Source organism: Leptonychotes weddellii, chromosome 5, assembly GCF_054177405.1.
Source record: "Leptonychotes weddellii isolate Sample4059 chromosome 5, ASM5417740v2, whole genome shotgun sequence".
NCBI classification, from domain to species: domain Eukaryota; kingdom Metazoa; phylum Chordata; class Mammalia; order Carnivora; family Phocidae; genus Leptonychotes; species Leptonychotes weddellii.
This window is the reverse complement of record NC_138373.1, coordinates 154929215-154945183: the sequence shown is the minus strand read 5'-3', so window position 1 is coordinate 154945183 and position 15969 is coordinate 154929215. Positions and strand designations below refer to the sequence as shown.

At 48.7% G+C, this 15969-nt stretch overlaps 1 protein-coding gene across 1 annotated transcript in view; it reads left to right on the top strand.

Moving 5' to 3' along the window:
• Nucleotides 1-15969, top strand: part of EFCAB6 (EF-hand calcium binding domain 6) — a 69283-nt gene that overhangs the window by 26764 nt on the left and 26550 nt on the right. The window contains exon 7 of the mRNA XM_081819014.1: nucleotides 1692-1883. Coding sequence (XP_081675140.1) covers nucleotides 1692-1883 — 192 coding nt within the window. The remainder of the gene's footprint in view (nucleotides 1-1691; nucleotides 1884-15969) is intronic.

Here is a 15969-nt window from a genome sequence, read left to right as displayed (position 1 = left end):
GCAGAGGGCTTGGAGGGCGAGAGGGCATCGGGGGCAGAGCAGAAGGAATGGCGATGTCCGAGGACAGGCGTCAGAGAGGACACCTGGCACATTTACATGGCTCTACAGATCACTGGAGACCTGTCTTAGACCTGTTGTTTCTGAAATGACACAACAATACCTTGTATTTCTGGAGAGTTTATAGACTTTTAAGCCTCTTAACTTTTGATTCTTCCACCCATCCTGTGGCTCGGTAGGCCGGACTGACACACGGGGAAGGCCGCACAGACCCAGGGAAGTGCAGGTCACACAAATGCTCAACTGACCGTGCTCATGTTCATGGTCCTTTCTTGAGATCCACTGTGTACCAGGTACACGGATAGGTGTGTTTGGGGGCCATAGTAAAACAGAACGTTATGAGTTACGGAGTCCCTCTTTTGTATACCAAAGAAGCCAAGCTCAGAGAGGTTACGGTCTTCTGGTAAGCAGCAGAGCCTGGTTCAAAGTCTACTTCCGAACTGGTGGTCAGAGGGTTTTCCACTCTCCACAGCTTTGTCCTGTTACCACAGGCTAAATAAAAAACCTGAAGCTAGACAGACAGTATTTTAAGGTTAATTTGGTACACATATATCACCACCCCCATGGGCTGATGGGATGTGCCTAATTAGCCCTGAATGAGAAGTAACCACAAGGGTTTGGTTTTGGGTCTGCAAGCACATGAAATTCTTACTTAAGAAAAAAAGATCTTGGGGCGCCTGGGTGGCTCAGTCGTTAAGCGTCTGCCTTCGGCTCAGGTCATGATCCCAGGGTCCTGGGATCGAGCCCCGCATCGGGCTCCCTGCTCAGTGGGAATACTGCTTCTCCCTCTCCCACTCCCCTTGCTTGTGTTCCCTCTCTCACTGTGTCTCTCTCTCAAATAAAGAAATAAAATCTTTAAAAAAGAAAAGAAAAAAAAGATCTTAACCTACCACTTGATACAGATTTCCTAGTGCAATAAAAATGAATGATTTTGTTTTGACAGATGGAAAAAAATGTGCTTTCTTTTTATAGCACATTTTTGCACTTTTTCAGTCTGACTACTATACCGCTGGGTTGGCCCTGGCCGCATCAGCGCCTCGGACACCAGCACGTGGCCACAGGGGCCTTCGGTGAGGCGAGGCCACGCAGACACTGGCCCAGGGTGGGGAAAGGGCAGCAGCCTCCCTGTGCAAGCCTCAGGGTGGGAGTGGGGACAGGGTGGTCCCTTGACTCCTCCTCCTCACCGCCTCTGACATCAGGCTCCACCTTGAGAACCCCACCCCACACCCCGACGTGGTGGGATTGCATCTGAGCCCCCCGTTACAAGGGACGTATGCTCCAAGGAGCTAGTATGGGGAGACTTTGGGCACATGGTTTCCCCCTGGGAGCATCCTTGGAGCTTCCGTGGCTTCCCCAGCGGAAAGGGGCCAGGGCTCCTCCTCATTCCTCTGCCTCTCTGAATCCAAAGAGGAGCCAGCGAAGCGACTTTTCTCTTCAGTACCAGAGCTCTCACACTAGGCCTGTGCTTTACCTGTCCCCATCTCTCAATCATGGTGCATTTTGTTAGTAAGGTAGAATTTACAGGGCACTTGAATGCACTGGATTTCATTTGCATTCAGAAAAGCAATACTTCAGAAAAATATTTTTGAAATAGTCACTTGACAGTAGCATCTGCCTTTTCTCTCTTTTTTTAGGCATTTTCTGCATTGGATAAAGAGGACACTGGGTTTGTAAAGCCTTCAGATTTTGGACAAGTTCTTAAGGATTTCTGTTACAAACTGACAGACAACCAGTATCATTATTTTCTGAGAAAACTGAAAATTCATCTAATCCCCCATATAAATTGGAAATATTTTCTCCAGAACTTCAGCTCCTTCTTTGAAGAGGTAAGGATGTTGGCAGCACACAAACATCTCTCTTTGAAAATGGGCTAAAAGTAGTTTTTGCAAAATGGAAAATCACACCAGATAAATTGGCAATCACCTCATGTGGTTGGCTAATTCCAAATGAAAATTCAGTATAAATTCTACATAGAATGTTAGAAGGTAAATATGTGTATTTTATTGAAAACTCTTTTTTCTTTTCTTTTCTTAGAAGTTTGGGAGCTTGCTTTTGTCTGGTTATTTCAGAATTCTCGAGAATCTTAGATCCCTGAGGATGATCTGGCATCCAAAGAAGTGAGGCCCACACTATGTCAGGGCCTGAGCTAGAAATGAGGGAACTGGGACCCACTAGGGAGACATTTATTGAGGACCCACTATGTGCTGGGCCCTGGGATATGTATCAGCCGAGTCTGGGGTGGAGGTAAACACGGAGGTAGTGGGCTTTAACAGAGGCATGCTCAGCGCAGGAAAGATTGCTGGGAAAGTCAGGGAGGGCTTCCTGGAAGAGGGTGTGTGACTGACTACCGGACTCTTGCTCCTTTCTCGGACTGCATTTCTGGCTGCACAAATGGTTTATTCGGTGGCTGTTTCTTGATCTCTAAATGTAAGTGGACCAACATCATTAGCAATAATCACAATCTAGTTTTAGCCAACACAGATTTCTTTGATCGCCATTCTGTACTGAGAGTCAACACACAAGCGCCACAGTCCCTGCCTACACGGGCGGGGGGATGAAAATAAACATGTGAACAATCCAAAATTGATGCAACAGTCAAATCACAGCAGCCTGTCCTCCAATATATTGAAGTGTCCCCCTGCAGCAGGGCACTTAATGTCATTTCCAATTGCAAACTTTTATGTATGTTGAACACCTAAGTGCATAAATCTTTCATCACTGATCTAGGACAAATTCTTGAAAATTAGATGACTAGAGCAAAGAGTGTGAACATTTTTAAGGTTTGAGGTTTGTTATAATACTAATAACAACAGCAAATGCTATATAGTGCTTTCTTTTTTTTTTTTTTAAAGATTTTATTTATTTATTTGAGAGAGAGAGAGAGAGAGCACATGAGAGGGGGGAGGGTCAGAGGGAGAAGCAGACTCCCCGCTGAGCAGGGAGCCCGATGCGGGACTCGATCCCGGGACTCCAGGATCATGACCTGAGCTGAAGGCAGTCGCTCAACCAACTGAGCCACCCAGGCGCCCCTATATAGTGCTTTCTAAGGGCCACTCTTCCTGGTCCTTTCCATATATTAACCCGTTCAGTCCTTTGATGCACTACCCGGTGTGTGCTATTAATATCCCTTTTTATAGATGGAGACCCTGTGATTTGTGCACAGTCACCCCGATGGCGAGCGGTAGGGCTGCTCTGTGAGCAAGAGGTTCGCTCCCAACTCCAGGCCCCTCAGTGTGTGCCGTCTCCCGTGGGGCTGTGACTTCTTTCATCTTTGCTATTTAGACAGACATTCCTTAACAATAGATACTATCGCGTTGCTGTTTGAAAACTTTGTATCAATGGTACCGTATCCACTACTGTTTTCTGCACTTATTTTTTGGTTTACTATCATGTGTTCAAGATGTATCCATGTTATTCCACTGGCTTCAGTTCATTTCCTTATTAGGTTGCTATGAAATTAGTCCATCAAATGAGTATATTCTATTAGGTGAACATGCCCCATTCAGTTATCACCCTCCTGCTAAGGACCATGGAGATTGTTTGCAGTCTTCTCCATTACAAGCAAAGCGCCAGCCAGCCTTCCGTGTCTGTCTCCTTGTGACTCTCAGGAGTTACCCTGCGTGGGGTAGACTCGTGTTCAGCATCCCCGGGACCGTCGCTGTGGCCGTACCAATCATGCACGCTCCCGCCAGCCTCGCGTGGAGCTCATAACGCGCCAGGGCCCTGGTAATCCGTGGTATTGTCAGACGTTTTCATTTCTGCCCATCTGAATATTAGGAAGGCTGGACATTTTCTTGTGTTATGAGCCATTCAAGTTTCATTGTCTGTGAAAGGGCTTCTAATCCTTTGTTGGTATGCGGGTTACAAATACCTCCTCCTGGCCTGTGACTCATCTTTTCTCTCTGTTTATGGTGACCCTCACTGTTTTTAATGATTATACTTTTTCTCCTGACTTTAAAAGAAATACATATTCATTGTGGAAGTTTTGGAAAATACAGGAAAGTATAAAAGAGCGAACAGGGCTCTAAACCCCAGGATGATACTGTGCTGGCAAGAACAGCCCCCGCTGTGCACACGCCGGTCCCCGCCACAGTCTCACCGTGGGACACGGACAGGCTCTGGAAGTCAGGCCCCTGCATGGCCTCCTCCCCCAGCATGGCCTCCAGAGCTGACCTTCTTTCGATGTGCCACACTGCCCTCGACATCTTTTGTTCTCCCCTTTTAATGCGTTTCTCCCCAATTCTTTTATTGTGGCAAAATACTCTTAACATAAAATTTACCATCTTAATCATTTTTAAGTGCACAGTTCAGTGGTATTAGGATCCATTCACACTGCTATGCAACTACCAACACCATCCTCCTCCAGAGCCCTTTTCATCTTGCAAAATGGAAACTGTACCCATTAGGGACTAACTCCCCATAACCCCTCCGCCGCAGCCCCTGCTGACCTCTGGTCTACTTGCTGTCTCCGTGATTTTGACTACTCCTATAAGTGAAATCACACAGTGTTTATCTTTCTGTGGCTGGTTTATTTCACTCAGCCTCATGCCCTCAAGGTTCACACATGTAGTGTGTGTCTAAATTTCCTTCCTTCCTAAGTCTGAATACTAGTCCATGGTAGGGACACACCATGTTTTGCTTGGCCATTCATCTGTCACTGGATGCTGGCGTGGCTTCCCCGTTCTGGCTGTTGTGAATAATGCTGCCGTGGACACAGGTGTGCGAATATATTCTTTTACACAGTGGAGCTAGCAACTGCCTACATAACCGTGGATCTTGCTTTTTTCTCCTTCACATTCAATTGCACCATGTCACTGAAAGGTCTTCCAAACGTGGGTTCAGAGGTCTGTGTAGCATTCCATCGACTCCCTGATTTTTAGGGGTTTAGACTTTTTCCAGCTTTTGCCATTGTAAGTTACTTTGCCGTGAACACTCCGTGTGTAGATCTATAGCTACATTTTGGATTCTTTCCTAAAGAAAAGAATCCAAAGAAATAAAATAACTGAAGCCAAGAGATAGGAATAATAAATACTTTTATTGATCTTGAAAACAGCCCCGTATTTTTTTAAATAATTTTTTCTATTGGGTCAAATCATATGAAATCACCATTTTTAGAGCCACAAATGATTGAATACTGACAATTTCACATGGTTGAAGCTAGTATTTGTAGAAGTCGCTTATGTCCATCTTACATGATTTGGAATAATTCCGGTAATTTTGAAGGAGAGAATTAAAGTCACCCCCAGGGATGACCACTGTTAACATTTTGGAATATTTACTTCTGATCCTATTTTCTAGACACATATCTTTTGGGGGTGGGGTCAAGGACAGAGCGTATATGCTGCTGATTTGGGGGTTGTTGGGGATTTTCTCAACTCTTAAAAGACTCTTTTTTTAACAATCATTTTGTATTTGTATCAAAGTAATATATGCCCCATGGAGAGGAAATTGAACAGTGGCGAGAGCATTAAAAGGAGATCACTGAATCAACTCCTCTCCCCCCAGCTCTGTGCCCCAGAAAGCAGTCACTGTAACTTGCTACTACTGTATACCTTCTTCTTTAAAAATTTTTATTTAAATTCAACTAATTAACATATAATGTATTACTAGTTTCAGAGGTAGAGTTCAGTGATTCATCAGTTGCATATAACACCCAGTGCTCATCACATCACGTGCTCTCCTTCATGCCCATCATCCAGTTACCCCATCCCCCCACCCCCTCTCCCCTCCAGCATCCCTCAGTTTGTTTCCTATGGTTAAGAGTCTCTTATGGTTTGTCTCCCTCTCTGGTTTCATCTTATTTTATTTTTTCCCTCCCTTTCCTTATGATCCTCTGTTTTGTTTCTTAAATTCCACATATGAGTGAGATCATATGATAATTGCTTCTCCTCTGACTGACTCACTTCACTCAGCATAATCCCCTCCAGTTCCATCCATGCTGATGCAAATGGTGGGTATTCATCCTTTCTGATGGCTGAGTGGTATTCCACTGTATATATGGACCACATCTTCTTTATCCATGCATCTGCCGATGGACATCTGGGCTCTTTCCACAGTCCAGCTATTGCGGACATTGCTGCTATAAACACCGGGGTACAGGTGGGATCCCTACATTTGTATCTTTGGGGTAAATACCTAGTAGTGCAATTGCTGGATCATAGGGTAGCTCTATTTTCAACTTTTTGAGGAATCTCCATACTGTTTTCCAGAGTGGCCGCATACCTTCTTACGTCTGGGTCACCCTTCGATTTCCTAAACAAGCCTCCTGGGCGTTGTTCGCAGACCAGTGGGTAGGAGAGGTGAGGCCTCGCTTTCTCACCCCGCTCCCCACTTCCGCTCCAGGTCCCCCCACAGGGTCTCCCCTAGAGCCTGCTCTTTCACTTACTGTGCTCTTGTTGGCACCGTCCACTTTATCGATTTTTCTCTAGAACGTGGATTGCCTTTGATGTGTGCCATCCCATTGTGTGGATTCGCCCACTCCTCCATCCACCAGCATTTCCTGTGGGCCCACTGTGGGCCGGCACTGAGCTGGTGCTGGGTCAGCAGTGAGCCAAACTGACATGGCCCCTGCCTTCCAGACACTTGCATTCTAGGGAGGGGGGGCGGGCAAGAAATGAGAAATGTATCCTATGTCAGATTCCAGTACATGCTGCCGAGAGAAATAAAGCAGGACAGAAGGAGGGTGGATCTGAAAGGGCTGGAACCAAGAGCCAGAGGAGGTGAGGGAGGGAACAGGTGACCGCTAGGGGATGGTGTCAGGGGGCACAGCTAGTCCAAGCACTGGGCAGGAGGGTGTCCCATCAGCTCCAGGTGTGGCTGCCCTGGGCCTGAGAGAAGGAAATGCAGTCAGGGAGGGGTGGGCAGGCGGCTTTGTCGCTTGGGGATGTGGTAAAGATTGTATTGCTTTTGACTCCGAGTAACATACAGGAACAAGGGCTAGAGGAGCATCATGACCTGACTTACACTTTAGAAAATCACCATGGCAGCCATATGGAGAAGAGCCCGTGGGGCCAAGGGCCAGAGCAGGGAGGCAGCTCACAGCCCTGGGGGGGCTGCTGCTGGCGTGGCTCCATTCTAGATACATTTGGAAAGTGGAACAGACAGGCTTGGCTGATCCATGCTACATGAGGGATTGAGAGTCAGGAACGGCTCCCGCTTTGTGGCTTCTAGAGGGAGGAAAGAGGGAGGAGGGGGTGTGCTGGGACAGGGTTGTGCTAATGGATGGAGCCGATCCCCTAGCGTTGGCCCTGCAGGTGCCTCCAACGTTCGGCCTTCTCATGCTGCTGGTGTGCTTCTAGTGAGCACTTAGAAGTATGCACCCAAACCCTTCTAGCCGCTTAGTGCCTGACCGCCTGGAGTCCTCACCGCAACCCGGGGTCCAGAGGCCAGCTGGCCCCCCGGCCGAGGAGGCAGGGCTCCGGCTTCAGCGTGGTCACGGCCATCCTCCCTCGCGGGTCATCATGAGCATCTCTGCCCACTCTGGAATTACCCGACCAAGGGTAAAGCTTCAAATGTTGCCAGCTTGCTTCCTGATCTCCTTCACAGGGTCTCCTTCACCGGTGGAAACACTTCGCTGAACATTCTTGTGGGGAGGTTTTCAGATTAATTGCAATGCGAGTGACGATGGGAAAGGTGCTTAGGGACAGGAGCGAGCATGCTGGGCCGGAAGAGGCTGGGGCCGGGGAGACCCATGGCACCGCCAGGGCCGCCCCCTGGCCTTTGTTGAGAATCCTATACTTGGGCACAGGTGTGCTGGCCCGGAGGACAGGCAGCTCAAGGGACTTCTAGGCTGAAAGCATGAAGGCATGGGGTGTGGGGACTCAATGTGGGGCAACTAGAGGTGGTTCGATTCAGGGCAGGCCATGTGGGGGTTTGCCTTCCTCCTATTGATCTGTGGATGGCTGGGGAGGTGGTGGCAGGGGCGGACCACCATCCCTGCCCTTTCTTCCTTGCTCCAGAGTTCAGTCCCTTTAAGATCATTGAGACTTCTGAGCAAGGATGTGAGTTAGCTCAATCAAGGTGGCTGGAATGGGAAGGAGAGTGTGGGAGAGCCGAGCCTGTCTTCATTGTGATGATTTCTGAAGTTTAATCCTGGGCTGGTGTTTTTAATAGAAGGGAAAGAAGTAACAAATAATAGGAATAGTTAATGCATCCTCCTCAAGCTCATTAAATATGATACCAATCACCCTTTCCCTCTAGGGGACGCACGGGAGGCAAGTAATTAAAAGGAGATCCCCAAAATGTAATTAAGACAGCCGCACCACTCCCTGCAAAGGCGGTTCACCGTGAATAATTCCTCGCCAAACCCAGTCTGTTCTTGGAAAAGGAACAACTGGAATTGTAGTTAACACATTTTGTAAGGCCTTGAGTAGATTGAAAGTATGCAGAGGGTAGAAATGACAATTTTACACCTACTCACAATCCGTTTCTTATATTGGATACCCTGCTAAGTCTGTCCTCCAAAAGTTCTATTGATCTCCTGTCTCATATGCCTGTCACACATGACATGTGAAAATCATCAGAGTGCTTCTCAGAGCAGATGCTGCATTAATTTCAGATCCTGGTATGCGGCTCCACCGTGGCGCGTGGTCCCCTCCTTGCTCCTTCTGCTGCTTCATTAAGCGCAGCTCAGAGTGTGGGTCACTGGCCTGGGGCCGGTGCAATTCAACATGCCCAAGCCCAGGCTCGGTCTCTGGGGCGCCGAGTCATTCTCGTGCCCCACATTTGGCTTTGAGAGCCACATTCGGGATTTCCTGTGGGCCCAGAGGCTTGTGAGCTGGGGGAAGAAAAGGGACCCGTCTTTGCAGACAGGAGTAAGGAATTTGCCTCCCCGCTCCTGCCAAACCATCACACCCCAGAGGAGAAACATGAACCTAGGTGGCATAAAAGAAGGGGAGCAGAGTATTGAAACCAAAATCCAACTCAGTGACTTAGCGAAAAAGAAGACAAAGGACAAGTCCTGAATGACAGTATTCGTACCTTTTTCATAAGATGCCCACAAACCAGGTGAAAACATTATCTGAATTTCCATCCTCAGCACATACCTCTTTTTCACTTCTGGGAAAAACATTTTACATTCAAAATGCTATGTGCAAAATATAGCGGATCACCTTGTTTTTAGAAAATCGTTCCTGCTTAACATTTCTTTTAAGTCTGAAAGTGCACTTTCAGTATCTTCTGTGAATATAAAAATACTGCTCAGAGCAGAAATAGAATTTGTAAAAGACATACTAGAAACCCATATAAAATCTCTCTACTTTATTACCATGGAAATAACGGAATTTTTTAACGAAACGCATCCTTATTTAAGGCAGAGTAATTATTTTGTCACATCGTAGAGCGTGGAGAGCCAATAAGATCTTCCCTTACTTAGTGTTTATAATATATGGTCTTTAAAGTCATTCAGTGAGATGTTAAATAACCTGAAGACGGGTGTTTCTGAGAGAGAATTTAAGATTGTAGTTTTTAACCGCAGAAGGAACCGTAAAGCACATCAAAATGTTTGTAATCTTTTATGAACATAGTATTTATGTTAGTTGCCAACAGCGTTACTTCGATTTATCTTTCTTTTTATTGTAAATATAACAGTGTCCATGTATTTTTAATGAATGGATAAGGAATAGGGGAGTTCCCTTTTCAGGAAAGAGGTCTAAGATTATTAGGGATGACTTAAGTAAATTATTAAGATGTGTCATTACTGTTATTTACTCTTGCTCCTGATGGCAAGAAAGGCTAAGTCCTCTTGATATAATTTCGGTGACTTTTAAATATTTCCCCTAAATTTTGCTCACTCTCCACTTGCCAGCCAACATTTACTACCTATTGTCCTGGAGACCACTGAGGATGTGGCAGGTTGTGAGGGGCAGCTCAGACCAACTCGGACACTTGGGTTGGCCTTGGTGACAGGCCAGGGGGAGGGGCTCTTGGCCTCACTGTGCCTAAGCTGAAGGAAGAGGAATATTATCACCCATAGCCTTGAATATTGGTGGCACCTCATGGGAACCGGGCAGACAGGACCCACCCACCTCCCCTCTCTGGGCCTGTGAGTTTGGAGAGCTGGCTGCCCTACGGGTGGAGAGCGCCGGTACCTTGGCACAAGCGTCTCTTTCCTCTGAGCATTGGCGTCTGCACCAGTCCTAGCACTGACCCAGTATTTGCACTAATACAGACAGCCCACTTAAAGCCAACTGTAGTGATAAAAGCCACAGAACAAAAATAACATTGTCCCAGGAGATGAAGAATTAGGTGTACAACCTGCTGAACGTGACTTCCACTTAGCATATGCAGAGACATTCTTTCAAGGTTAAAAACTCTCCCAGATCTGCATCTGTTACAGCTCCTGTATTGACATCACCAGGCACCCTGGGAGGTGCCTGGGTCCAGAGCCACCTCCTGGGAAGGACTAGGGGCGGGGGGCCTACTGCCCTAGCAGCTGCCGGGTAGGACGCTGCTGGTAGCAGGACAAGGGTGGCCACCAAAGGGAGCGTGGCCTGGTTTCTGATGCCCCTGGCAGAAATGTGAAGAGGGCCATCCCAGGCTGGCTTCCACCTGGGCAGGAGAGTGGTCACATTGCCCCCGCTCCTCCATCCGAGGGACCCCTTTTCAAACACAACTGTTTCAGGCAGACAGTGAAGTGATCAGTCCAGTCAGCAAGGTTTGGAAGAAAGCATACCCGAACTGAATTGCTAGTAAAGTAGTTACTGTGAATTTGAGTGAGTGAATTTTCCTCAAACCCAAACATCCCGTGCTCCTGGGGGGCAGGGACTGGCTCTGGTCCACCTCTTTGTCCCAGCTCCTCCGATGCTCCAGCCTGGGTCTGTCACTCCCTCTGGCATTCTCAAAAACACTTCCACAAGCATGCCCTTTCCAATCTGAGTTGGCATCCTTTCTTGATTCCTAGCCCCAGGGGGATGCTACCTAGATGTTCCAAATAAATGGACTATGGCCCAGCCAGTGCAGGCAGGCCCCCATCCATTTGTCCCTCCAGAGTCATGACAGGCTGATTTAATTGCAATTTGGGGGTCAATTAAGGACCAGAGTTGAACTGTACCATTGATTGTACAAGGTCATGACCATATCAGGAAGCCAGGAGTCAACCCAAGAAGTCATTGTCCCAAATAAGTCTTGCAGAGAAAATCCAAAATACTGATGGTGCTAGTATCTTGGTTATTATCCTATGCCTAGGTGTCTAACTTGTCAGTTAACTATTTATGTTCTGCCTTTAGATGCCCCATTCCATTGGAAGAATCTTAACTTTCAGTATTCAGCAAATGTGGATAAGAATGTATGCCAGGCACTGGGCCAGCCCTGGGGGCCGGGCAGGTGCGGAGACAGACACGAAGTTCCCTGGGAGTGACTATTGATTTGGCAGAAATGGCTGTGACCACTGGCGTGCAAACCAGAACGTTCCATCTCTTGCCTTTTAATGAGGCCTGAATTTGGATGGTTGATGCTGAGGGATAAAGAGGAAGGAGCAAGTCACGCACCCCGCACCCCCCCACCCCCACCACCCGTGATGTGTACACGCACTGGAGCCAGGCACTGGTCTAAGGCCCTACGTACAGTAACTTGGCCTCCTAACAGCCTTTGAAGGTGTGGGTTCTATCATTATCCACATTTTGTGGTTGAGCAAACTGAGGTAGAGTCGAAGTGCCAAGCCAGCATGCCCACGCTCTTAGAGTCCTACCTGGCCGGTGGGAGCCGTCCTCACGTCCACTCCGTGGGGATGTTACTTGGATTAAGTGCATAATGCAGAAAGAGCTTTGCATGGCTCCGAACAGAGCAAACCCGAAATGTTTGCATTCATTATTTATTTTTTTTATTCTCTCCTACTTCAGTGAGTGCATGTTTAATGTTTAATGTTTAGTAATGATGTGATTATATGGTGTGGAATTTATTTGAGTGGAAGAATTTATTTTAATAGTTTCATAAATGACTTCAGCCATGAGTTTATTGAATCATTAAAGGGTCGAAGGGGTGGCTCAAATGTTTGCTTTATTTCTCTGCATTTTATGGCAATTTCACACTACCAAAGGGTTTGTGAATTGGGCATTTGCAAAGACATCCGAATAGATCCTTTGTGAATGTCGAGCTGTGTGACGGAAGTGAGCTTGGAACCAGAGGAGGGGGATTTACTCTGCATCATCAGGGCAAAGAGGAACGCAAACAGTTTTGACGAGCTTGTGCCAAGTCTGGATGTTGGGAGATGGGGCTTCCTGGGCGTGGGGACCCCGTGTGCAGGGACCCAGGTGGGGAAAGCCCCTCCCTGTGGGCATGACTAGCATGGCTTGAGGTGAGGGGAGAGGGCAGAGGAGGTGGGGGTGAGGCCAGAAGGGGAAGGGCTCTGGGAGGCAGGCCCAGGGTGGGTCTCTCCTCCCTGCTTGCTTCCTCAGGCATCTCCAAAAGCTTCAGCTCTTCCAGGGCAGGGGGTCTGTCTGCCATCCACTGCTCTGTTCCCTGTGCCTGGGCCAGTGCCTGATACACAGTAGGTAGGCCCTCGTCATATGTATGAGTTGTCAACTCCCTATTATTTGTAGGTGCTTGGATTCTTGCATATGTGGTAGGTGGCTGGAGTCATGATGGAGGGGAAGAGCATAGCTTTGCCATCAGACCATCTTGAGCTCCATCGTCAGGTTGCCCGAGAGTAGCCTGGGGACCAACCGCAGCTGAGTCCTGACCTCTCAAAGCCGAGCCCTGCTGATTAGAAGCTCGTCTTGGTTGTAGCCTTTCCGAAGGAAGGATCTTTGGGCTGACCATTGTTCATTGCCCAGAAAGAATTCTTGCGTGGTAAGAGATCTCAGGTCTAGGCAGTGGTCATGCCACCGGGAAACCTGGATTATGCCTGGCATTTTAGCGTCACTCCCCCATGTCTGCCAATAGCGCACTGGGTTATTGGCACCAATCCCCTGGTGGCTCAGAGCTCGAGACCTCCTAACAGACAAGAGTGCACTGTCGGGGGTGTGCGCAGGGCTCTCGATCTGGCGGTAAGGGTCTGTAGCAGTGCGCTTGCACACAGCACTTCTACTTTATTTTCAGCTGGATTTTTTACTTTCTATCCTTTTTTTCTGTTCTTTGACAGGCAGCTTGGCTGCTGTTGTTATTTTTAACATTCATTTATTCACTGTAAATACAAATGGAGATACAGTACAATTAATTTCTTTGCTAATCAAAATATTTGATCAAATGAAGCAATTTTTCAATTCTTAGAAGTAATTACACTGTTCTTTAAAAGGAAGTATAGTTTACTGAGTATTTCTAATTAGGAGTTTTGCTACCTGCTGTGTTCTTACTCTGTGTGAAGTTTTAGGATTTTTTTTTTTTCTCCTGTAAGGAATCATAGAAAAACTATGTAATTTTCCCCCAAGTATTCAAAACAAAACTTAGTGGAAGAATGATGCAATCTGATTAGCTAATTTTAACCTTCATAGTAGTTAAATGAATCTACCAACATGTTTCTAATCTGACAGCTGGAATGGATTTGCTAAACCAAGTTGCCTGTCCTATTGCTCCCAGCCACGTGACTGCCCCCTTGGCCACCCACAGGAGGAGGGCCACAAAGTTCCCGAGCAATGTGCCCACCGTCAGTGAACACCAACAGCCGGAAAACCATCTATGCCAAACAGCTTCCTTCTTTTCTCCGTACTCTGAGCTCACCCCTTTTTATTTCTCACTAACTAGACATTCAGAACTGCATTGGTCAGCTATCACCAGGTAACAAACAACCACAAAACGTCCATGACAATGAGCATGTATTCCATTTTTGCATCTGTAGGGTGGCCCAGCTCGGGGGGGCTTGACTGGGACATCTCTGCTGCACATGTTCGCACCTCCTCCTCAGACCAGTGCTGTGCTGGGGGCCTGTTCTTCTCAAGGCAGCACCCCCAGCCCAGGAGGGCTTGCCCACTTATTCGAGTGCTTTTTATATTCTTCATTCACGTTATACTTGCTAACCTTCCCTTGCCCAAAGCAAGTCACACAGCTGAATCCAAAGCCATGTTCCCAGCTTTTTCAGTGTGAGGAATCCCAAAGTCACACGTCAAAGGCTGTGGACACAGGGAGAGTGGAAGAGATCAAGCCTCAAATGCAGTATTCCACAGGAAAGAATGTAAGTGCACCTCCATTTCCAGCTCTACTGGATTATTTGATGCTTCAGTCCACTTCTTCCCTATTGTGTTCTCTCTTCCTGTTATCTAGAAAAGTTGTTTGGGATATGACTTAATGGCAAATTGATTTCATAAGGCAGCCACGATCATGGCTGGACATAACTTGACAGGATGCTAGAAGGCTCTTTTCTGGAATCATTCTCCTTTCCACCTGTTGGAAGAAGAGTATGATAGACAGTATGTGAGCTAACAAACTTCCAGGTTCAGTGAACCCTTCCAGAGCACGCCCTGCCTTCAGCTGATTCTTGCGGTTGGCTTAACCCTCTCTTCGGGTGCTGCTCCCTCCCTCCCTCCCCTTGATTTGGTCAGGTGTGGGTTAGGTCAGCAAGCTTCTCACTTGGAGCTTCCCCCACCACCTCAATGTGAGTTTCCTGCAGCAGAGACAGGCTCATTCATCTTTATCCAAACGGGTTGGTACAGCGCCTTCCTGAAATGGATGGTGTGCTCCCTGAGTGTGTCTGCCTTCTCCTGGATGATTCTTACAGGGCAGTTCTCTTCCACTGCTGTGGCTATCACTACTTTACAGATGGAGAACGTACACCCAGAGAAATGAAGCGACTTGCTTGAAGTCGCCAGCCAGAGGAGGCCAGAGCAGGGCTCTTGCTCAGCCATCCTGAATCTGAGCCCGGGGCAGCTGTCAGGAGACCAGGGCTCTGTGGAATGTCCATGGTGTCCCTGAGCTCCTGCCCAGGCTGCTGGGCTGCGTGACCACATCTCAGACTTGGCTTCCACTACCCTGGCAGGTGGCTTGACCTACAGGCAATAGCATGTACCAGAATGCCTCTGTGATGACTCACGATAGAAACGGTGTTAATCAGGAGCTGGGACTCGAACCCGGGTCTGTCAGACTTGGGCAGAAACATCTGGAATCACAGCCCCTGGGAGCAGCAGCAGCAAGAATAGCAGCCCACGTTTGCCAGGCATGGGGCCAAGCACTGTGCTGTGTCGTTTTGTTGAAATCCCAGGCTGGCCCTTTGAGATGGTTTTGTTTTTATCTCTGGGAGGAAACTGAGGCCGAGAGGGGTGCTAAGTCCTGCTCAAGGTCACAGGAGAAAAGGCAGAGCTCAGCTCCATTCAGCTCGGCCAACCCCAAAGCCCTCGGTTGATGGGAGACTGTCCTCGCCCTCCCGGCCCAGCGCCCTTGGCCCGACCGGTGGGGCGCCCGGGCCCTGTGCTCCAGCCAGGTCGGCGGACTTGGGTTAACGGGGCCATTGCCTCCAGCTGTGCTCCCACAGCAGCCCGGCAGCCGGGCCCCTTCTTCTTGTGCAGGTGCGAGGCGCCCAGAGGTGGCGGGGACCATGGGACATGGTCTGGGGGTCCCAGCGCTGTGCCTACAGGCCTCTCCCCACCTCTTCAGCCGGCAGCTGTGTGCGCCGGGAGAACCCAGTCAGAGCCAAAGACACTGTCAAAGACCTCAGGCTGCAGGACGGAGAGGAGCCCTGCAGCTGGGCTGAAGGCATGGGCTCCAGACGGAATCTGCACAGGTGCTCGCTTCTCTCTGACCCCCGCCGCCGCAGACCTCCTCCCTCTGACCCCCACCCACCCAGGCCGCCTCCCTCTGACCCCAACCCGCCCAGGCCGCCTCCCTCTGACCCCCACCCGCCCAGGCCGCCTCCCTCTGACCCCCATCCGCCCAGGCCGCCTCCCTCTGACCCCCACCCGCCCAGGCCTCCTCCCTCTGACCCCCACCCGCCCAGACCTCCTCCCTCTGACCCCCACCCGCCCAGGCCTCCTCCCTCTGACCCGCACC